The sequence below is a fragment of the Heteronotia binoei genome, chromosome 2 (genome assembly GCF_032191835.1).
Source record: "Heteronotia binoei isolate CCM8104 ecotype False Entrance Well chromosome 2, APGP_CSIRO_Hbin_v1, whole genome shotgun sequence".
In the NCBI taxonomy this organism is placed as follows: domain Eukaryota; kingdom Metazoa; phylum Chordata; class Lepidosauria; order Squamata; family Gekkonidae; genus Heteronotia; species Heteronotia binoei.
Window position 1 is genome coordinate 157,264,368 of NC_083224.1, and position 25,233 is coordinate 157,289,600.

General features: G+C 41.0%; 1 protein-coding gene across 8 annotated transcripts in view; it reads left to right on the forward strand.

Annotated features, from left to right (window-relative positions):
* The window catches only part of NTNG1 (netrin G1), a 366,458-nt gene that overhangs the window by 320,219 nt on the left and 21,006 nt on the right, over positions 1–25,233 (forward strand). For 4 of the 8 annotated variants that reach the window (XM_060232307.1, XM_060232300.1, XM_060232299.1 and 1 more), the window contains one exon: positions 85–222. The exons of the other annotated variants lie outside the window; for them this stretch is intronic. In XM_060232307.1, the coding sequence (XP_060088290.1) occupies positions 85–222 (138 nt within the window). The remainder of the gene's footprint in view (positions 1–84; positions 223–25,233) is intronic. 8 annotated transcript variants of the gene reach the window in all.

Consider the following 25,233-nt stretch of genomic DNA (forward strand, 5'->3'; position numbering starts at 1 on the left):
TGACTAGTTACCCATATTGGTGATGAATTACTTATGACCATGTACCCCTGTACCAAGTTTATGTATGTTGTCTTGTTTCTGCAGAATGTAATTGTAATCCTATTGGCTCAGTCGGTGATCGCTGTAATGAAAAAGGAATTTGTCAGTGTAAGGAGGGAACTACAGGGCCTAAGTGTGATAAGTGTCTCCCAGGATATAACTGGCACAACAAGGGTTGCCAATGTAAGTAATTGCCCTACTTCTGCCCCTCCTGCTTGCTGCCTCTGCTTCTCTAAACTGACATGTGCAGTCCCTTATAGCAGTAAAATTAAAATAAAAGAGCAATATTTCTAGAGGCTTTTCAGAATGCCTTCTGCCTGAAGCATAATGAGACTTTTCAAATGGAGGCAGTAAATTGGCTATGCAATCCATTTGTTGCAATATGGTACTTAGCACGCTCTCTCTATCTTTCTGCTAATGCTTGCAGAAGCCTGCACTAAAATAGCATACCTCTGTGTCTTGCCTGCTATAATAAATTAAATTATGGTGAGCCATAAGCACCAGAGCCTGGGCTCCAAACTCATACCAAAAGCAGAAAGGCCAAACAGAGTTTGCATATGGATTTATTTTTTGTGCTCACCTTTTGCCCTTTTGGGGGCGCTTGATATCTATGTTCATAAATTAAGCCATGTCTTCTCTTTAAAGATGTACCAATTTACTATCTGCTGGTTGGGGAGCTGGGAGTGGGGTTGTTGGCTAATATGAACCTAACATGGAGGCTGAACTCTTGGAAACATGTTTTGAAATATCTGAATAGCTGATATTTTCCGGATAACATAATCTACTTGCTAAAAGATTCTCCTAGGCCAGGTTTTAACAACCAGTGGTGCATTAAGCTCATTGAAGCCCATCACTCCTAGTCTGCTGCAGACAACACATTTCCCAGCCTCTCAGACACAGTTAGCATTATATCTGTATCAGCTTTGATGCTACCATAAATTAGATTGCAGTGACAGTCTGTAATCAGAGTTTGAAGCCAAGTTTGTAAACCTTGGTTAATGCTTACTATGGTTAGATGCTGATGTAATGCTATACATTGCGCTGAAAAGAGAAGGAAACTGAGTGGCAGAGAGAAAAAATCAAGAGGGAGATAAAAGAGGGAAAGATGTGTGAGCCCGCGGCTAATATCGATGTCTATAACCATAGTTAAGAGAATGAAAAATGCTACATCTTCACTGTCATGTGCTTGCCAACCCCACCATTTTTGCATACAAGGCAGGCAGCAAAACAGGAGGTTTACTGAGAAAAAGAAACAAGAATGGACTTTCAGGTAGGTGGAATGCAATTATCCTATTAGAATTCATCAAGTACAGTAGACTTGCAAAAGAAGTCTCTGGAGCAGAGTGAGCTATTCAAAGCGAACATTTCATTAAACAAATTTAGCCTGGCTCTCCATTAGTGAATTATCAGAAACAGGCTTTGATTTTGATGTGCTTATTATATGATTCCGTGTGATGTATGCAGATGTGTTTCCACTTATGCCCTACTCATACTATTTTTCTCCCAATTTCCTATTTTCCTGTTATTCATCAGTTCCATCATGTGGTCATCATGTGCATCGCTCCTCATCTTCTAAGATTTGTGCCTGTCCTAAATTTAGGACATATTCCAAACTTATAACAGATTTTCAAAGGTTCATGTAAATGCCAGCTCCAGGCTTTGGGAGGAGGGGTCTGGGGACAAAAAAACTTAAACTGACCACTTTAAAATATGCAGAATGTGCAAAGTAAGAAGTTATTTACATTGCCCGTGTCTATGTTGAATGGGATAGGAGTAAAGAGAGAACAGCAATGCCATTTGATGGTGAGAGCATCGCCAGTTTTGAGGGGTTTATGAAAAATACACTACATCAAATATAAGGCCATCAATATGTAAAATAAAAGTCTATAGCTAATAGGCTATGTAATGCAAAGGTTTATATATAGTTATTACAACTGTAAGATTGTGGATCCATGGTCAGTGATCACTCATGAAATCTACATACATGTAAAAATACAGCAGATTTCACATATAGAAATGATGCTAAGTAATACATTGCAAAGATATTGGCACACTCCATGATTCTAAATAGCAAAAGTGAAAGGGGAGACAGGAGGATGAAACTGACATGCAGGTTGAGACCACATTGAAGAAAGCTGTTTATCATTACTGGATTCCATTTAAGATCAGGCTAAGCAAAACACAAGCCAAGAAGCAAGCTAATGAAGTGACTTTCTTCTATGAAACTGTATATCCAAAAGCATGATTCTGCTCATCTGAAAATTATGCATTTGGATTTATTACTTTTAAGATTACTTGGATTATACCTTCAGTTGCTTGTCTGGAACTATTCATGTTGGTGGAATTTAAGCACTCTGCACAAAAAGGTAGCAAAAGTCTGTGTACATATTTTTCACTGTCTACTATTTAGAGTCGTGGAGTGTGCCCATATATTTGTAATTTATTACTTAGCATCAGGGGTGGAATTCTAGCAGGAGTTCCTTTGAATAGTAGGCCTAACACCCCTGATGTAGCCAATCCTCCAAGAGATTACAAAAAAGAGTCTTGTAAGCTCTTGGAGGATTGGCTACATCAGGAGCGTGTGGCCTAATATGCAAAGGAGCTTCTGCTAGAATTCCATCCCTGCTTAGCATCATTTTTATATGTGAAATCTGCTGTATTTTTACATGTATGTAGGTTTCATGAGTGATCTTTGACCACAGATCTACAATCTTACTATTGTAATACCTATATATAATTCTTTCCACTATGTAAGCATATTAGTTATAGACTTTTATTTTACATATCGATCATCTTATGTAGTGTATTTTCCATTAGTTTTGACGTCAAATTTCCCATTGCTTCCTCATAAGTTTTGAGGGTTTGGCAAATGCTCAGATTCACCACCCTCTAGAGCTGGCCCTCCTAGATGGATGAGGTGTAGATATTGCTGCCAACCAATAACTATAGAGCTGGTGGAGTAGCTAGGAAGATGAGCTGTTATCCAGGAATCCTCACAACATATCTCTGTCATAATCTCTTCAGATAACACTATGTAAACTGTAGATTCTTTTGTGAACATTTTCTTCAAAACTAATGATTATTTGGAGGCTGTCTTCAAAATGGCTCTTGAAAACATCTTTCTCACATTTACTGTAATTTACTTTGAATGTAAGGTCATTACAACTGTTTTGATCATTATATTCGGCTGTTTCTTGAGATCATCTTAGTATTACACCTGCACACTCCTAGTACAGCTGCTGTAGGTTTCACAAGGTCTAACAAATACCATAAAAAGCTATGACAATTAGATAAAACTCTCATTTTAAAGAATTGCCTATTATTTCTAAATAACAGGTAATTCACACAGCCCTATGGATCATAACAGATACCCCTCATTTCTACCTTTCATACTTTTTATTAAACATAATGGATAGTTTCCGCAATTCCCTTGAATCTGAAACCAGAATGTCTATCATCATCTATTGATTTAAAAAAAAAACATATATATAACCCAATCCCCAGTACAGTTGACAATCTAAGTTTAAAAGAAAATCAATACAAAAAAAAAATAAGCAGCAAAATTCAGAAAAGTACCTGGTTTTAAAGAGAAGAGAAAACTGAAAAAAAAAACACCCCACTGGATGTGCAAAAAAAGAGACTGAGAGAACCAACATGGCATGGTGGTTAGAGTGTCAGACTAGGAAACCCAGGCACAAATCCCCACTCTACTATGAAGCTCACTAACTGAATTTGGGCCACTGACTCTCAAACCAGCTGGTATGATATAAGGATAAAATGGAGAAGGGAGAAGAAGGTTCTAAAGTGAGTTCCAACTGTGTCCAGATAGATTCAATACAAGTATTTTGCCAGTCTGTTACCAGGTATGGCATTCAGCAGTCTCCAGTTTTTTGGAGTTTCCTATGTCTGTTTAGGTAATGTCAAGCATCGATATTTCCCAATAAACAGTCTTTTGTTATTTAATCAAAAGTTGCTTTATTGAAGAAACTCAGAAGCTTTACCAAGGGCACAAGCCTTGGAAGTAATGAGGTACACAATGTTACACAGTTGCTATATAGGATAACTTCAAAGGGTATCATAGAGATGCAGCTTGAGTCACAGGTTCAGAGGTTACTACATACTATCTCTTTTACTGCTAAGGAATTTAGGCTATTAAAAACATCTCCCTTTCTCACACTTCTTTCAGCTTAGATAAGACTGTCTGTGTGAACCTGGGGGGAGAGGCAGGATGAAAGTGGTATCAGCCAGGCTGTAGCGTAAACATCCTTGGGCCAGATGGATTTATTACTTGCCCAAAGGTAGTAAAGGAAGGGGGAGCAGTAAAGGATGGGTGCTCTGCTCCTTGTCGAAGAAACCATTATGCTATAGAAATATGCATGCTTGACAGGTAACTGATACAAGATAAGCATTCTGTTGGTATACTGTCCACCTTATGACCTAATAATCTCCCTGGCTGACCCAGTCTCCCTGGGTGTACTATTTGCATATGCTAACTGTTTGACTGTACTTCTTCTGTTCACTGAACTGTCTTTGCTTCAAGGTTTCCATATATTTTCCTCAAACTTGCTTAGTATTAACACTTTGTCATAAATCTTTATAATTTTAACTTGGTAGTCTTGACCCATAGTTGAACAAGTTTCTCTACTCAGATATTAAAACTTGAACCAGGGCCTAGGGTTGCCAGGTTTCCTAACTGTGTCAGTGGGGAATGGGGGGAGTGTCCCCAATGCAGAGGCATCACGCAGAAGTGACATCATCATGTTGGGGATTTTCTATAGTGATGTGCTGGCTTTTGGGCAAAACTCTATAGCAAAACCTGCTTCAAACCATACAATTTTGCCCTCAAAACAGAGCATCACTATACAATGTCCCCAACATGATGATGTCACTTCTGTGTGATGCCACTCTTCCTGTTTGGGGGCAAAACTGAAAGCCAGGGGAACCCTTGTTGGGGACTGCCAGCCCTACCAGTACCTCTTAAGGGTGAGTGGCAGCGAGGAGAAGGTCCCCACCCTGCACTTGGCTATTCAATGTGAACTCAGGTTCTGACCTTGTGAACAGGCCCACTCACACCAATATGTGTTTAACACACATGTGTTCAGTCCACAAAGAATTACAGGGGAAGTTCTGGGATTTATATTGTTTAATATCTTTATACACAATTTGAATAAAGGAATAGAGGGAATTCTTATTAAATTTACAGATGATACTAAACTGGGAGGGGGTAGCAAATATGGTAGAAGACAGAGTCAGGATACAGGATGATCTTCACAGGGCTGGAAAATGGGGCTAAAACAACTACAATGAATTTTAATGGGGAAATGTAAAGTTCTGCACTTAGGTTGGAAAAATAAAATGCATAATTATAGGATGGGAGAGACTTGTCTTGGCAGTGGTTTGTGCAAGAAGAATCTAGGGTTCTTAGTGGAACATACACAACATGAGTCAGCAGTGTGATGCAGTAAGCTAAAAAGGCAAATGTGATTTTGGGCTGTATCAACAGAAGTATAGTATCCAGATCTCACAAAGCGATGTATCACTTTACTCTGCTCTGGTTAGACCTCACCTAGAGTACTGTGTTTGGTTTTGGGCACCGCGGTTCAAGGAGGATAGAGACACACTGGAACATGTCCAGAGGAGGGTAACAAAGATGGTGAGGGGTCTAGAGGCCATGTCCTACAAGGAAAGGTTGAAGGAGTTGGGTTTGTTTAACCTGGAGAGGAAATGACTGAGAAGTGATAATGATCACCATCTTCAAATACTTGAAGGGCAGCCATATAGAGGACGGTGCAGATTTGTTTTCTATGGCCCCAGAAAGTCGGACCAGAACCAACAGGTTAAAATTAAATCAGAATTAACTATTAGGAAGAGCTTCCTGATAGAGTGGTTCCTCAGTAGTGCAGGCTTCTTCAGGAGGTGGTGAACTCTCCTTCTTTGAAAGTTTTTAAACAGAGGCTAGATGGCCATCTGACAGCAATACTGGTTCGGTGAACTTAGGCAGATCATGAGAAGGAGTGTAGGATGGGTTGCATCAGTGCTTAGTTCTTATGGCCTTTTGTTACATGCCCAGGGCATGCTGTTCACCACTTTGGGGTCAGTCAGAAATTTTTCTCCAGACCAGTTTGGCCAGGGATTCTGGAGAGTTTTTCTTTTTTTGCCATCTTCTGGGCACTGGGGATGTGTGGGGAGAGATACTTGTGAATTTCCTGCCTTGTGCAGGGGGGTGGACTAGATGACCCTGGAAATTCCTTCCAGCTGTATGATTCTAAGTAGGGTTGCCAACCTCCAAGCGAATTTTGGGCTGTATCAACAGAAGTATCCAGATCTCTTTTTCTCTTTTCTATTACTTTTTGTTCAACCCAGTGATCCTGAACAGCCACAGAGTTTACAACTGATCTTCAGACTACTAATCTACTTGAGGGGGGGGGCAAAATGGAACCCTGTGGGACCCCCTACCATAAATGTTATGGAGCTTAGCAGCATTCCCCCAGCATCACCTTCTGGAATCAGCCAACTATGTAAAAGCAGAACCACCAAAGCATAGTGCCCCTCATTCTTAACCCAGCTAGTCTATCCAGAACAACACCATGGTTGATCATATCAAAAACTGAAAAGAAACTCAGGAGAATCAACCGCAGTGCATTTCCCCATCACTTTCCTGGCTAAGGTCATCTGTCAAGATGACTAAGGTCATTTCAGTCATAAACATGAAGCCTGAATTCAGACTGAAATAGGTCTCCAAGACTTCCTTAAAACATTAGACACCTTTCTTCTTTACATACGTCAAGGCAGCTTACAGCATAAGTAAAATATAAAATAAAATACATTAAAAACATAAAACCCAAAATTTAAAGTCACAACTCAGGACTGCTAGTGAACTTAACCAAATGCAGTCCTTAATAAAACCATCTTCAACTGCCAACTGAAGATCAAAAGTGAAAGGACCAGGTCTACCTCCCTGGAGTGTACCATAACTGTATGGCTGCCACTGAAAAGGCCCTCTCTTGTATACCCACCAAACAGGCTTCTGTGATTGATGAGACAGTCAGGATGGCCTCTCCATATGATCTTGATTCCCAGAGAGGAACATATGATAGAATATGGTTCTTGAGATATCTAGGTCTCAAACCATATAGGACTTGAAAGGTCAAAACCAGCACCTTGAATTGGGCTCGGCAGTGGATTGATAGCCAGTGTAATTGCTGTAATATTGTGGTCACAAGTTCCTGATAGTTGCCCCTAACCAGCAGTCTAGCCACAACATTCTGCATTACCTGCAGCCTCCAAATACTGTTCAAGGGTATCCTCAAGTAGAGTGTATTGCAGTAGTCCAGTCTAGATGTAACTAAGGCATGGATCAATGTAGCAAAATCTGAGCCAAAAATGTGTCATTAACACACCAGCCAAAAATGGGGGGAAGCACTTGGAACCACTGCAGCCACCTGGTTTTCTAAGGTAACAGTTGTATCAAGTAGCACTCCTAAGCTACAAACCTGGCTTTTCAAGAGGATATAATGATCCAAGACAGGAAAGAACTCAAGTCCCAGGTCTACCTTTCTACGAACCCAGAAAACTTCCATCTTGTGAGGAACATATTTCAGCTTGTTCACCTTCACTCAGCCATTAACAACTCCAGGCACCAGTTCAGAACATCAACAGCATCCTTGAAATTAGGTGGGGAACAAATCTAGAGCTGGATATTTTTTGCATACTGGTGACACTGCAGCCCAAACCTCTTGATGATCTCCCCCTCCAACTTCACATAGATATTAAATAGCATGGGGGATAAGATCAAACCCTGCAGAACCTTACAGGTCGACAGCCATGAGGCAGAGCAGAAATCTCCCAGCAACACCTTCTGAGACTGCCCCAATAGGACTTAAATCATGGTAACACACTGCCCCCCAGTTCTAGTACTGAGAGGCAGCTGAGAAGAGGATAGTATGGTTGATAGTATCAAAGACCACTGAGAGATCTAGCAGAACTAGCAAGGTCACATTCCCCCAGTCCAGTTTTTAATAAAGATCATCAATCAAGGCAGTCAGAGGAGTTTCTGTTCCAGTTGGTAGGTGGCAGACTTCTATGCAGCTTCATAATGCCTCACCAGTTGGAAGTTAAACATACAACCAGATTCAGTCTGCAACCAATGGAAGGAGAAGAGGGTGCTTGGAGCAACAGCTTCCATGGGCTGGGTCAGCTCTGCATTCCACAGGTCAACCAGGGTTGCAACAGAAGCTCTAGCCTTGCAGACAAGAAAAACCCTGAGGAACATCATGAGACTATCTAGATCCATCAGTCTCCTTGGGCAGCCTCCTTCCCCCATTACCAAGTCATCCCCAGAGAAAACCAAACTGTGTTACTGATTTCTGCATTGATATAGAATGTGGAGAGTTGGGTTTCCAGAATTATGTTACAGTGGGGGGGGGTTAATGGTTCCCCCAAAAAAATAGTTTCTGGATTTATTTTATGAAATTTACTACTTATCTTTGTTAACCATCTTGCAACATTCAGGAATAGACAGTATATAAATAAATACAAGAAAGAAACTAATTGGCCCTGGTGAGCAGTGGGATAATACTGTGAAGGTGTCTCCCCATTCTTCTGCTGTTCTGGCCTGTCCCTCTCTGCTTCATGGAAACAATCTCCATTGAATCCCTCAGGATGCATTTGTCTCAAAGGCATATTAAGTGTCTTATTGTTTTTAGTGATACATCCTGAGGTTCTCAATGTTTTCTAATAGTTTAAGTTGCATTTTTACCTGTTCATTGCCTAAGAGATTACCTATTCTTTCTGTTCCCTTCAATGAGTTTAAAGTAAAGGTGCAAGTACCAGTCGCTTCTGACTCTGGGGTGATGTCGCATCACAACGTTTTCATGGCAGATTTTTTGCGAGGTGGTCTGCCATTGCCTTCCCCAGTCATTTACACTTTACCTCCAGCAAACTGGGTACTCATTTTACCAACCTCAGAAGGATGGAAGGCTGAGTCAACCTTTCCTGGGGCTTCAGAGGAAGCTGCAGGAGGCTGATGGCGGGCAGGAGCAGGCCCAATGTCTAAAGCCACATTTTTCCTTAAAATACTGGAATATTGCTGTGGTGTGGCCTTCAGAGTAGCATGTGTTTAAAAATTTCCACACTTGATTTCTGTTAACTATAGGCCATCCACTTGATTCGCACATTGTTCATTCAAAGATTCCATAACCTTTCCCCCCCTTTACGATAGGTTCCTTTTCATGTTTACCTCATTTCTTTCTCAAGGGAATTTATTATTGTAGGAGGGGAAATTACAAGCACAGCAACAGCAGCAAGATCTCTAATGTGCTATAAAGATTCCCTCAAGATTGTTTATGGGAGCATGTAAAGCAACTGCTTGATATAAAGTCCTCTAGCAGCTATATCTGAGCCATTAGGATAAAGAGCAGAATGTATAGAATACCTGAAGGTAATAAAGAAAGCTTGAGAGAGATCGTAGTATTTTTTCCCACAGGAACAGTGAATGTACTATTTGACTCTCTTAAACACTTATGTCAAGATGAAACCCAGAAGTTGGGGAGAGGGAGGTGAAAGGAGTGATAGAACCAGTCCAAGGTGTTAATCACAGATGTCAAAAGGAGGGCATAGAGTAGAAGTTTTAAAATGAAGGAGGGCTTGAAGGGTCCCTTCAGTGATATCATGGGATGAGTACTGGGCTCAGCCCAGGATGGTGGACACTGGATTTCGGCATTTCAGAGTTATATTGAATAGAATCTCCTTGGATTATAGTAGTCAATAATAAGAGCCTAGTGAATAATTAATTCAAATATAGGTGGTAAGCACTCTAGCAAAGACTAGGTGTATTGAAGCAGCCTTGTTTTGGTTCTTCATGTTCTTGCTATATTCACATACAAAACTAGGAGCAGAAGTCTGCTTTTGAACATCAAGAGAAACATAAATAAACTTTGCAGCCCTCCATCTATCACTTCAAGGACTTTTCTCCCCACTTCCAGATTGGTACCAGATTCAGAGAGCGTTCCTAAAGTGACAAAGATCAGGAAGATAAGGCACCAAATTAGGTTTCACAGACACTCTGTGTGAACATGGGATGGATATATGAACAAGTATGATTGCCCCAATTACATCTCATTCACTCCTATGTCACTTTTATGCTCTGTATAGTAGCTATTAAACTATGAAAAAGATAAGTGTTGTAAATGAATCCAAAAACAAAATCAATATAATACCATTTATTAAGACCAACCAAATTAACACAAAAAAAACTTGCTAGTTTTCAAGTTCTCTAACTCTTCATCAGACTGGAAGTTTTTTTTAAAGGAGATGTTTCTGGCTATGCTCTTGAGGTCTTTTTGTCTGCTTTGCTCCTGTTTAGAGAGTCCTGCAGATGTATGGTGAGATACTGAGGTGCAGGGCAAAGTTAGTATCAGACCCCCTTCACTTCATGCAAAAAAAAAGGTGATGATAATGACAGCCTCCATTGTGATTATGAGCATAAATCCAGGGATTAATAATCTCTTTCCAGCATTTAACAGAATGCACAGGTCTATTAAAAGGCTAAGGGGAGAGGGGAAACATGGTTGCCCTGATACTTGCGATACTACTGCAATTGATATTATTTGACCAGCAGTTTTTCTCCAAGTCATCTTCCTTCAAGTTGAAAATTTCACTGTGAATGTCATCTAGTGGTCCTATTGGTTGTCAGGGGGAAAGTGGCATGATGTGGGCAGAACTGCTAGTTTATCCAATGCTAATTTGTATGGCTGCCACTCTCCAGGTGAAGGCTGGAGATCTCTCCAAATTACAACTGATCTCCAGATTAGTTCCCCATGAGAAAATGTCTGCTTTGGAGAGTTGAATCTATGGCAATATGCCTTGCTGAGGTCCCTCTCCTGCCTGCCCACCCACCCCCCCTTCACCAGGTTCCACCCAAAAAATCTCCAGATATTTCCCTCATCTGAGTTGGCAACCCTGTTAATTTGGCTCTGAAACTATAGCTCTTTACACATTAGGTCTTTGTCTGGTGTGTAGTCAGAAAAGCCGTGACCTGGACAGCCCAGGCTAGTCAAATCTCGTCAGAACTCGGAAGCTAAGCAGTGCTGGGCCTGGCTAGTATTTGAATAGCTATCTCCAAGGAATAGCAGAGGCATGAAACAGAGGCAGGCAGTGGTAAATCACCTCTGAAACATCTCTTGCCTTTAAAACAAGACTGGCTCATCACCTAGTGGTGCATAACACTAAAAGAGCTGGACTTTGTGTCAGCCAGACAATCTTAGGATCTCTTGACTCCACTACACACACTGCCATATGATAAGTAGTAGTAGTAGTAGTCAGAGAAAATGGTGAACAATGTGAGTGTGACAGTTCCACAGCATGTACTTGAAAACTCTACCGGGGTAGGGGGAGTCTTGGATTGTATTGCATATTTCAGAATGGGTCAAAAAGTACTATTATTTGTTAGTTTCTCATTTGTAATACTGGAATATCTATCAACTTTTACTTCAGCATAGGTTAGTAGACTCCCTGAAGGATGTGTAAGTGGTTTATGGTGTCATGGTAAGAATCACCATAATGATAGCCAGTGAAGTAGGAAATTGATGTGTCATTTGGGAGAGACCTGGAAGTTGTACCACAATCCAATGTGCCTTGGACTGTAACTCCCCTAAGCACAGTAATGTCAAAACTGGCTGTGGTTACTTAGGAAGATAGGATGGGCATCCTGCTCCTCTCTCTCCTTATAGACTTCTTTGGGATAAATCTTGTTGACAGCTGGACATTTTGGTGTGCAGACTTTGTGGAAGTAGGACCGAGCCTAGGCTAATTCTCACAGCACTTTTGAAAACTGCTTTTGAATCACAACATCTAATTTGCTTTAATAGTTTTTAAGGTTCAGTTTAATAATTAAACAACTAAGAAAATGTTTGATCCTTACCAGACTCAGTTTTAAGAAAGAACAATAGGAATACAAGTGTCAAGACAAAGGCTGTCAAGTGGTGGTTGTTCAGTTATCTGATTTAACTATTATTTTAGATTGTTAGATATTTAGAATCTAAATTTGGAGGTAGGATTTGTTCCTTTCAGTTGTATAGCATCTGGATTTTCCATGGCTTTATAAATAATAGACTAACAGTTCAAGCCTATCCAGAGTGTCTCCAGTTTGTTAATTTCTCCTTAATCTGTGTGACTCTCTATTTAATGTAAAACATATTATCCATTGTTCTGCAGGGATTTAAACCTTGTTCTTCCCAACTGGATCTGTTTTTAAACTTTGAAGTCTTCTCTAAAATGCTGTTTTATACTTCAAGTAAAGTTAATTTGGAGAGACATGTTATACATCCCAGTTCCTGGAAGTCTAAAGGTTAAATTACACAGAAAATTAATATCTTTCTTCTCCAGTGCCACAACAATGAACCAGATCTGGGGAGGCACAGTGGCTGCTTTTTTTCTGCACCATTCCACAGTTCCAGTCATAAATCCCCTGTGCCATGTACTGTTTTACCTTAATCATTCCAACATGGTGAAAAATTCTTTTTTAACAACTGCTTCATGTTGATAACAGCTGTAAATAAGATATTTACCATTCACTATTCATTATATTCAGAACACCAGAGCATCTGGATAACTAATAAAACAACACCGTACAAGAATCCCTGCCAAGGGTCATTACAGAGACAAAGGAAAATACACACACACATACAGTATCTTACTACTCTGCTTAGCAAGCTTTAAAGCCTTCCTCCCTCCTAAGGAGCCTGTCTCCATCTCTCACCAGAAGAAGAGCAAATTAAGTTGGAGGGAGGCTCTTTAAGATGAAGGAAGACCATCAGAGGCCAATGTCATCAACTTTGGTTGGCAAAATAGCTTGAGATGTGCCACCACTTCCACAGCATAGGGATACTAAATAGTTAAACAAGAAGCTCATTTATTTTTCTATAGTTAGTATAATTTTTAAGTGTTTAATACTTGATGGCTGGATAAATATTTCAAAATATAGGATTTAACAAAGCAATCAGTTAGGAATGCCTCAGAATAAAATATAATGTAAGCCCCCCCCCCCCACTCCTCTGGAAGATAGTCTTCTCTTAGGTGCATGAAATAAAATATACAGCTTAATAGCAATTTGCCATTTTAATCTATGTTTGCAGTCTATTGAAGGGGGAACTTATAATGCCATTAATTGAGATGAATTATTCATTACTCATTTGAACAAATGCAGGCATGGCCAGTTCTTATTGTGAAATTATGAGCAAGGCAGGCATGGCTTTAAATGTTTCCTCCCATGTTGAAGTTTTGGGTAGCCTTAACCTTTTCATAAACTGCTCATTCATTATTGTTTTAGAAGAGCTTTATAGAAGAAGCAATATATAAAGCTGGGAGTGTTGATACCTGATGAACAAAACACCTAAAAACAAACCAAATAAGATCCTGTAATTAAAAAAAAAACTTCACTTTTGATATCATGCATTCAACATAGGGTTGCTAGCCAGCAGCTGCCAGCCAGTGAAAGACTGAGGGCAAGCATACGGAGGGACACCATCACATCAACAGTATGATGTCATTTCTGGAGTCAACCCAGAAGTGACACTATGCCATCAATGCAGCTCTACTATTTACTAGAAATGTGATGATTTTGCCATGGAGCTTCTGGTGAACACTTGGGCATCGTGTCTATTTTTGTCTCATCCCCACTCTGCCAAGCATGGGTTGCTGCCGAAAGATTTCCCACTATAGCAGGACCCTTGGCAGCCCTAACCCAAAGCACAGAAACCAAAAGCTCAGGACCCCTTGATTTCCACACTAAGAAATAAACATGGCCTACAGTTTCCCTGCCTTTTGACCACAGAACTCCTGCCTGATGTGCTGGGCTCTTCATCCCCATTTCTGCTTGTGATCCCATCACTTGGAATGCATGAGCCATGTCAGGCAGAATACAAGGTTTCCCAGTTGTGGCTCCAACTAGGTTTGCTCTGGGTTGGGAAATACCTGAAGATTTTGGGGGTGGTGTCTGAGGAAGGTGGGGTTTGAGGAGAGACCTCAGCAGGGTATTATGCCATGGAGTCCACCCTCCAAAGCTGTCATTCTCTACATAGGAACTGATCTAAATAGCCTGTAGATCAATTGTAATAGCGGAAGATCTCCAGGTACCACCTAAAGATTGGCAACCCTAGCTCCAGCTTTGTGAACTGACCCACTCAAGGAAGGGTGTCATCTTTGACAGGAAAAGAGAACAAACTATGCTATTGGGGAGGGTATATGAAGGAAGACCATCAGAAGCAGTGCTTTATACAGAAACTGTGCTTTATAGAGATGTTTTCCTAATTGTTCTTGTTTGGTTGTGTTTTTTTAAACTGGGGACTGTTTTATAGTTGCCTGTTCTTAAGCCCCCTTGAGCCCTGTGGGGCAAAGGTGGGATATAGGTATTTTAAATAAAATAATAAATACTGTTCTTACCTACATTCAACAGGACTTCTTTTGATTTCTTTTACACACAAGTGCACACACAATAGCACCCTTTGTTCCCTCCACCCTCACACCAAACGATCAAACAAAAACTCTATCTCTTTGCACCACCTACTGGTTTCTGGATGACTATTTAGCCTGGGTCAAGCCATTTTACTCTGGGGAGAGATCTCTGTCCTGGAAGGATGATGATGATATTGGGTTTATATTCCGTCCTCCACTCCGAATCTCAGTCTCAGAGCGGCTCACGATATCCTTTATCTTCCTCCCCCATAACAGCCACCCTGTGAGGTGGGTGGGACTGAGAGGACTCTCACAGCAGCTGCCCTTTAAAGGATCAATCTGCCATTCAGATGTGTGCTGCATTTGTCTTTTTGTTCACACAAACTCGAATATATATTCTCTCATTTCCTCCCTGAACAGACTGAAGTGGCTTGCAATTGCAGAAAATAGTGAGTTAAGAAATAAATCAAAAAATAACCAGCTGTATCTTGGTCTGGTCCTGAAACCAGTGGGCTAGCTCTCCATAGCCACAGAGCACAAACCAGAAGCTAGGAGCCAAGAGTCTGTGACCACACCCATGGTTTGTACCTAAAGGAATGGAGGGCAAACAAAAGTTCAGCTCAGACATTACAGCTGGCAGCAATGTTCCTCCCAGTTTCTCCTCCCTGCCCAACATGTGCTGCACAACTGGCCAGTACATCACTTCTTACAGTGGAACTTTTGAAATATACCACAATTTCAGGAATATAAAACAGGTTCACTAAAACCTGTTAGATCTTTGAATGTTTGATACCATGTAAACTAGCAAAAGGAAGATTGAATCCAGAACAACAGGAACCTTGCATATCAATGAAAATATTTTAAATTCTTCTAAATCAGACATTTGTCATTAGATTTTTTTTCTTCCACCTCTGTCATTTATCTCAGAATAAAGAAGCAAGCCAAGCACAAACTGGGAAGAGAATTCTGGACCCAGCCTAGTGATAGCTATTATCAAGGGCATAGCCAGGAAGTTTTAGATGATGGAACAGTTGGGAAAGCAGGGGAAGGGGAGAGAGAAGACCTCCCCCTGCTCCTCTGACTGTCGGAGGGGGGGATGGGCTCACTGGGTTTTCTTTCTGTGTCTACAAGTGTCTGTAGAAGTAGGAAGAAGACCTCCCCCCATGCCTCTCTGACTGTTGGAGAGGCACAAGCTCACTAGAACTTGTGGGGTGTGGGCCATGAGTTGTGGGGCACATGTCGCCCCACCATGGCTACATGCCTGGCTATGAGGGCAGCAGTATGGCTTGTGAAGTAGGGAGCAGTATGCCTGGTTTTCCCAGTCTCTAGAAGCACCTCTATCCCAGGTTCTGTTTCCACTAGTCCTTTTTGGCAATTGTCTGCAGCCTGGTGGACTTATCCTAAGCCATTGGGAACATATCATAGCTGTGGTTAATCTGTCTCTCGTTGCAGATCTAACTTATTTAATTATGTGATGTGTTTACAACTATACTTTTCAGCCAAATAGAGTCACAAAGCAGTCTACTATTAAAATCTTTTACATTTTTTTTCAACAAAATTCCCACACAGTATAAGAAACCACATTGTTTCTTGCAACCTTGTAGAATGCTAAGGAGTTGAGACTGTTCATTAGTAAAGATGGAGTTGGTGAAAGATGTTAGTCCTCCCATCAGCAGACCCCGCTCCAATACACACGCCTTCTAGCTGTGGCCGTTAGTAACTACCGTAGGTGCTGTGATGTCCCTGCTGGATGACAAAGACTTTCCTCCTGTATGTGCACTTTCAGCAAAAGTGAACTTGGCAGCACACTTTACAGGCATCTGAAGCATCGGAATCCTTCCTCTGTCTTCCTTCCATCCTTAGTTATATGTAGTAAAGTAGTTAATATGTTATTTAGATAAATAACAGTAATAACATGGAGGAGGGGTTCCCTGACCAGTATTTGATTCAAAGCAGGTTTATGCTAACAAAGCAAGTTCTTGCAGCGAGTGACCGAGCAGATACATTATCCAAGCCTGGTTTGCATCTGCTTACAATTTTGAGATTTTTAGTCAGTAGAGAAGTCTGAGAGCAAGACCAATACACACTGCATCCTCATTATATATTTTAAAAAATCCTGCTAGCAGGAAACAATTCAGCAGGGTGTTGTTAACGAGATGCAGCATCTAAGTAAATTTGTCAGATTATCCATTTTGTGGATGCAAAATGAATTTCTCTTTTCATTTAAAAGATGCTTGAACTCAAATTCTTGCTTTGAAATGTATAGGCTTATAACTGCTATATCTTCTACTATTTCCAACAGCAGAGATAGGAGAGAGACAGTGTCACAATATGTAACCTTTCAAGAACTAAGGCTGAATATAGAAAGAAAGGCAACAAGCACTGAGCCCAACTAGCTTTTACAAAGAATGGATGGATTTGGCAGACTTTTTACAGATGCAGTAACACTGACATAACAGCCAATGGAATGACTGAGATCAACCCAGCTGTAGCAGTGAAATTCATCATTTGCCATCATTCATCTTTGCACACCAGATGAATAACAGAAATTGACTTACTTCATTTAGAGATGAGTCAATGATCCTTATTTAATTTATTTTTGTGTTCATTTATAATTTGATCAGTGATTCAGTTCTCTGCTTTTTTTTCTACTGATTTTGTAGACTGTATTATATATAGGATAAGACCCATTGTGAGGGAAAATACAATGGGTTCTAGAAAGAGGCTCTGGGCGAGTGCCCTCCCCCCCTTGGTGTCTTCCCACCCACCCACTCACCCAAGTGAATGCATTCACTCCCCCCCTTGGTGTCTTCCCACCCACCATATCCCTCCAACTAGCACCCACCCCCCAAACACCTTTTCCTCTCAACTACCCCTGCACCCTTGGCATGCCACTACTCCCACCACCTGTGACATTCACTCACCCCCATCCTTGCTGTCTTCCCACCCACCAATCTTTGGCCTTCACTAACCCCCACCCTTGCTGTCTTCCCTCCCACCCCCAACCATTGGCATTCATTCACCCACTTGCTGTCTTTCTGCCTACCCCACAGCTGAAACAAATGCTAGCTTCCCCCCCCCCCAAAAAAAGTGTGTGTGTGTCCCCCTCATGTCTGTAGTGGCTCTAAGACCTGAAAGAGGCCCAGCATGGAGATAAGGAAGAATAATTGTGGGGTGGGGGGTATGACAACAGCCACATATACACTGAAGTTCAGCATTCCTTTTGTTTGCAGTGCATTTTTTGCCACCTTTTCCTATCATATTCAGCCTTGTGGTGTTTAGCATCAGCATGAACTTGTGGCGTGATCGGGGTGGGGGTGGGGTTGCCTGGCTTAGTTGTCTTATGGCATACCATAGAGTATGCACCTCAAGATAGCCATTTTCTGTAGGGGAATTGATCTGACTTTAGCTTTCCATCTCCCCCTAGGAAAAGTACAGTCTTTCTTCACAGTGGACCAAAGCAAGAGAAAAGCAGCCTTAGCAGGGTATAATGACACAAAGTTCATCCTGCAAAGCAGCCATTTTATCTAGGGGAACTGATCTCTGCTACCTTGGTTACCTAGCAACTGCCTCTGGCTAGAAGCTTCCCCAGTGGCCCAATCCTTGTCTGTCCTGGGACGAGGCTAAGGGAAGGAGGGATTGACAGGAAAGGGGTAGCCATGGTCTCTAGGAAATTCTCCTGGCAGGGCCAGGTCTTGCCACCTAGTCACATTACAATGGCAGCAGCATCTCCCTGACTATTTCAGTAGCCTTTGAAGCTGCATGTGCTGCAAAGCTGTCTGTGTGGGCCGTTGATGGGATGGAAGAGGTTTCTTGCCAGCGGTGGCCACAACGCCTTTTGTGAGGCCACAGTAGAGCAGCAGCCCTTTCTGAGGCCAGTTGACAGAGACAATAAAGAGAAGCATCGGAGATATCTCTGTGTCTGAGGTAAGACTGTTTGGGCAGTTTGTTCAACATTCCTGTGTCTGCAGTAGGTGGGGGCAGGATATGTACCCCAGAGAGCACTTCAGTCAGGGTCACAAAACCTACTCTCGATCCCCAGCATCAAAGAAGCCAGGCTCAAGGCAACCAGAGCCAGGCCTTTTCTGTTGCAGCTCCTGCCTGGTGGAATGAGCTTCCGGAGGAGGTTAGGCCCTGTGAGAGCTTTCACAGTTCCGCAGGGCTTGCAAAACGGTGCTCTTCCACCAAGCATTTTTGAATTAAAATCTATGATAACAGAAAAAACAGATATTACACCATACAGCCCAAAAAGAAATAGACTCTATTTGGCCCACCTCAAACACTCCACTGAAACTTTGGACTTTTTTCTTAACACACAGTAATAGCTAAATAATAAAATGTAAGTTACCCGCCATTACCAATACAATCTAGATCAAATAGCACCTACCATTATTGTATGATATTGTTTTATATGTTTTTTATCTATGATGTATTTTATATTTTTATTACAACTTATTAATACTGGTTTTTTGTAGAAAAAGCCCAGCAGGAACTCATTTGCATATTAGGCCACACCCTGATGCCAAGCCAGCCGGAACTGTTTTTAAAAAAACATTCCTGCTTAAAAAAAAAAAGCACTGCTTAGACATATAAACAACTTGGGAAATGTGCATACAATGGGGAAGTGTGAGGAAATCAAACAGCATGAAACTAAAAAATCTGGGGTTTGATAAAAAAAAATCAGAATAGGGCTTTTCAGGTTGAAGCAGTAGGTATGAAAAATATAAGATGTTCCATAATTTTGTAGTGACTTTTGGGCTGATTCTAGGTATTCCATGACTGTGTCTAATTTTTCTTATTTAGAAATAATGGAGACTTGGAGGGCTTATTTGTCTACATGCACAACAGTACATCAGAGTTAGTGACTCAACCAACCAACCATATTTTGGTTACAAGAACTGTTTAGAACATATGCCCAGTTTTCAAGCCTTACTGTACTACCAACACCAGATTACACATGCTAACTTCTGTATGGGACATGCAGGCATTCAGATTACTGATATGCTCAATTATATTAGTAGAGGCCTTCAGCCATTCATTCAGCTGGTTATTTCACATCAGTACACTGCATTTTATTTAGGGGAACTGCAAATACTTGTAAAAGGCTCATTTTCCCCTTTTCCCTTCACTAAGCTGTAGCTGTTATTCATTTATACCCAAAACAAGCCCTGTCCCCTCTCTTTGCCTTTTACTTAACAAAACAAATGTTTGAAAGCTAGGGTTCCCAAGTCCCCCACTGCCTCCTCGGGGGACCTTTTTTGCATTTGCAACACATGTGCAGCACGATGAAGTCACCTGGAAGTGACATCATCATGCCCATGACATTGCTCACCAGCCACTCTAGGCATTTCCAGGAAAACTCTATAGTTTTCCCAGATGCTCTAGTGATTTGGGAGGGGAAAACTCTATGGTACCTGTTGTACCATAGAGTTTTCCCTCCCAAATTGCTAGAGCATCCAGGAAAACCATAGAGTTTTCCCGGAAATGCTTAGAGCGGCCAATGAGCAATGTCACAGGCGCGATGATGTCACTTCCAGGTGATGTAATCACGCTGGTGATGTTGGCGGAGGTTTCCCCACTGGCCCAATGTGGGCTGGTGGGTTGGAAACCTCCAGGGTGGGAGATTCCCCACCCGGCCTGGGGGCTTGGCAGCCCTGTTGAAGGCTGGCATTACCAATGTAGTTGCCAAGCAAAGGTATTATGGCCAATAAGTTTCCTAAAACTACATGTGCCATTCTATTATTGAGGGGTGGGGGGAGTTCAGGTTTTTCTGCAAACCTGCTTCCCACAACCACCACCAAGTTTGTAGAAAGTTCTGTCTTGTCTGTTTGTGGCTCCATTCTCTGGATTTAAGTATCCACAGACTTGGCCAAGTTGAAAATTAAATATGTTGATTTATTTTGGGAAATTTTATGCCATCTCCTCTGGGAATCTGCCTGAGGAGCTTACAAAATAATACAATAAAACATAATATTAAAAGTTAGAAAGCAAGTCCCAGCATTAAAAAAAAACCCAAAAAAACCTGCCAGAACCTCCTCTAGCTGTTCCTAGTTTTTCTTCTTTCTGCTGTTCCCTCTCCTAATTTCCCATTTTTCCTCTTCATACTCCTGCCTCTTGTTTTCCCTTAATGTTGAGGTGTAGCTGCTTCCATCCTTGCTTTCCTAGCTCTCCTGTTTCTCACATATCTACTACCAATGGCAGAGGGCCTTCTGAATTACCAGCCCTCCTGGGACCTGCACAAACTAAGCCAATCCCCGCCAGAAACTTCATTGGCAACACCATATAATCCCTTAGCATATTACAGTATTGATACTGAAATTAATCATGCTTCTCAGTTTCATTAATTTCTTTTGACAAGTATTCAAATTACTACTCATCATTGGAGAACCTTCGGGAACTGAACTTATTTTATAACTATCTAATTTACTTCACACTTTGAAACTTTGAAATTTACAACTGAAACATGGCAAATGCAATCTGAAATCACCAGTATAACGAATCAGCTACAAGAATCCAGAAGCTAATCAGTATGTTTTCCAGGAATAAATCTCCAGTTTTATTTGGAAAATGTTATTTAAAAAATTATAATGCGGAATGTGCAATTCTTCAAATTGTAATCTTTTTTTCTCTACCACATTTTGAAGGCCTGCTATGACCATTTCAAATACTACTAGGCTAGAATTCTATATCCAAGGGTACAGTGCTTTTGATAAAAACTGTTGAAGTAGATGCACAATTGTAACAGTATGTATATTAAAAAGCTATAAACATAATACTTGACTGTGATTGCTAGAAAAACAGATCACTGCTGTTGAGCCTGTGTTCTTGCAGATTGCTAAAGAGAAAGTACAAGGAGTATTTTGGTTTAATTTAAGCCCCTTCAATTGGAAACATAAGAAAAACCTGTAAATCTCCAATATCATATCATATTTTAAGAGATGTGAGTGGGAGAGATTTTCAATAAAGAGATTATTTATTTTCATCATACATTTTACAGTGCTAGTGCACTGGCTTGGCAATAAATTACCAGTCTTTTCCACCATGTGAGGCATATATATTATGAGATATACACAACATAATGATAATAAATCTTGTTTTCACTTGTTAGCCAGGGTAATAGAACTGATATTATAGTTTTCTTCTACTCCATAGCATCTAGAGAGAATTTTCTAATTCTTCAACACGTGTCTATCCAATGTTACCATAGTAACATTCTGGAATGCTCTGGGCAAGACAAATCTTGCAGGTCCTTGCCTGCCAATGATCCCTTGACTCTTGTGTGACAATCGGGTGGAATGAGCCAGTGCAGATGGCTCTACAGGTGCTTCCAAGCAATTGATTCTCTCCAAATCTGGGCTTTCCACATTCTCATTTTCTTTGCCTGTAAATTCCTGTTTATTTGGGGGGAGGGGTTCTGTTTTGCATGTGTTTTGGACCCTCTTGTGATCAATTCAATATTACATCAGTTTATATCCAGCATAAAAACTTGAGACATGCTAAATATAAACCAGTGTAATATCGAGGCAACCACCAGAGGAAGCAAAACATATGCAGAACAGAAACATATGCAGAACAGAAACCCTCACACACACCAAGAAATGAGAACAAGCAGGGAAAATGAGAATGTGGAAGTCCCTCTGTTTATTTTAAAAGGGTCCAAAGGCCCATAGAAATCAGTGGTATTTATGCCAGGAAAACTAAGATTGGAAAATAAAAAAAAATGTTTGTTGGGAGATTGTACAAAATTTGTTATGTAATCTTATATTTCTCTACCCGGCATACAACTCTACACTACCTAGGAGAGAATGCAAATGCTCTTAGCATGACACCAGAAGAGACAGTTGCTAATCAGCAGCATCAGTGGTAGCTTCTGTGGCTGGAACAAGTTCATGGCATCATATCATGGATTGTGGTATTGTTCTGTTACCTTCAAATTAATTTGATAATCTGACCACGTGACTGAAAAAATAAGCCCAAGAGCAGTCTTTCAGATTACTTTATAAATATATATAAATTTTAAATTTTTTAAACTTAAACAAAAAATTAAGCAGAAATAAGAATCAGTCGCACCAAGAGTACACTACCAATATGTACAATCAGCAGTTCACTGAGGCTTCTGCAGGGGTTCTGTAAAATAAGTAACAAAGTTGTCTATGAAGAATTACCTGTTTAGCAAGTCAACCATAAGGGTTCTCAGCAACACAGACAATCAGATCAGGGGTTTAAAATAAAAGCCATCTATGATAGGATGGTGTGATGGACTGCATGTTTAAGCAAGGGTCAAAGACTTTCATTGGATGGAACTCACAGTGAGTGACAGGTGGCAGAACCTACTGTGATTGGCCAACAGCTTCTAACTGTCAAACAGTGACAGTTGGAAGAAGCAGTTAGAAAGAGCTCTTCAGTGTGAGAAGGGTTGAAGAGATTCTGAAGGAGCTAGCAGTCGCTCTTTTGGGAGGCTCTCAGTTTTGTGACTGAATGTCACAAGTCAGAGCCAGTTTCAGAGGCTTTGGAGAGGAGTCTGATCCTAAAACTAACAGGCAGTCTTCATTTGTGTGAAAGAACAGAAACACATTTTTAGAGGAACCAAGATTCCTGTGTCAGTTTAATATCCCAGGCGAAAGACTGGTAGAAGAGAGAGGGGACCTGGCAAAGGGTTTGACGTATCCGGTGTTATAGCTCTTCCTGAGAAGAGGATAACTAGTCTGCCAGGGAAAAAGAGTCTGAAGTAGACCTTAGTCTATTTACCCCAGGGGCAAGTCAGACACAGAAAGTTCCTAACAGAGAGCTAGAGTAAATATTAAAATAAATACCTTTATCATTGAGGTTACTTTTAATGAGTGCTGTTCAGTTGAGGGAAACATTGTATCTTATAAAATAATAAATTGCCTGTAAAGGAGTTCTGTGTTCAATTTTGTTTTCTGCCTGCCCACAGATTCTAATCCTAGAAATCTCTGTACCTATTTCGCCCCTTCCCAGCCAATGTGTTGAATAAATCAAATTCTGGTTGTTGTTTTTTAATAAACGCTACCAGTGCCATTAATTTTTGTTTCTGATAGGTTAAATTCTGAAAAACTGCAGTATTGGGCAAGGTGTGACAGAAATAAAGTGGTCCCCTTTGCCCCTCTGGCCCTGGCTCATCGCAGATGGGTTGGGTGGAAGGAAATCTCTCTCCACCATATACTGTAGAAACGGAACCCAAATTGATACAGGCTTCAAATATCATGCTGCTGATGTTGCCTGGGTGGTAGACAGTTTGTCCATGACAAACTGATCCCATTCTTTGTCTCCCTGAGTCTTGATTTTTGGTGGGGTTGGTGATTTCCATGCTGCCGCAACAGTCAACCTGGCTTCCCCAGACAAAATTGAGACCAGATCCTTATATATCTCCTCTGTATCCTGGTCCTCCCACAAATCCAGTAGCAATAGTTCTGGCTTTATTGAAAGTGGTGTAGAAATTACACTATTAATCTGCACCACCACTTCTTCCCAGAAGGTCTGCATTTTCAGACCCTCCCACCAACAGTGTCAATAGCTGTCTCGGTGGCCACATTGTTTTCAGCATAGTAGGCTATAGTTTGAGCTCATATGATGCAGTTGAGCTAGTGTAAGGTACCACCAAAAGACAAGTTTAAAAAACTGTAATCTAACATTAAAAACTATAGAAGTGTTTGCCTCTGATTTCCAAATGCCCAACCATTGAGAAGGTGTCAGTTCTCTTTGCAAATCTGTATGCCATAATCGTTGATGATTCAGAATATCCACATTGTCTGTCCCTTTGAGAGCAACTCCTTAGCTTTCCCAAAGCAGGTCAATAGGAGCTGTTCCTGCTAAATACTGGGTTCGATACAGAGGATGATGCTTGGTACAGTGATCAGCATATTTTATTATAGATACAGCATGGTGAGCAAGAACTGAACTGAAGCAAGGGGCCAATGGGCCAACTATATACACATCAGGTTCCCGCACTGGCAAGCCATAGGCTCATTTGAACCAGTAGGGGGACCTGCGATTGGTCAGGGGAGCACAGGAACTAGGATGCTGCTCCCATTGTTATGTGAGTCCCAAGCTGAGTCTGTGACTCCCATGAGCCACTGCAGGAACACTAGAGTGCACAAAACCCCAGACACAACAGTTACAGACCTGATAATGCAAAGGCTGCCAGTTTTTCAATCAAACTCTTTAAGATGGAAGTAGTGGAGCCAGTGGACTCAGTTACCAGTCCTGTCCTCAAAACATTTATTTTCCTTAAGCTTGCCATGCTCCAGTAAGTCTGTCAAATGCACAAATCCAGCTTCAATCCACTCCTGGAAGGCATTCTTCTCTCCACCAGCTGGAAACCAATTTTGGTTTATAAATGTTGAGAGAGGTGAAATCTCTGGAGCCAACTTTCAGATTTCTTTAAGAGAAGGGGAATATCAACATGCACTCAAGATATTGCATGTGTGCAGTTCAAAACATTTTGCAATAATTTTGGATCCAGATTTTGAGGAGGACATGCTTTTCATTATCTGAATCTTAAAAATTGTCCTTACTGTTTTGGGATTTTTTTTTCAGTTATTTTTGCAATTGCCTCCATTCTCCCTCCCCCAAGTCAACAGAAGGGAGAGATGGTGAGAGAGGAAGTTAGTCTTACCAAACTATTGTTTGGCTGTGTCTCCTCCCCAGCTTTAAATTTTTAAAAGACATTGTTTTCTATGGAAACGGAGAAATCAGAGGCCAGTCTACCCCATAAAAAAGATA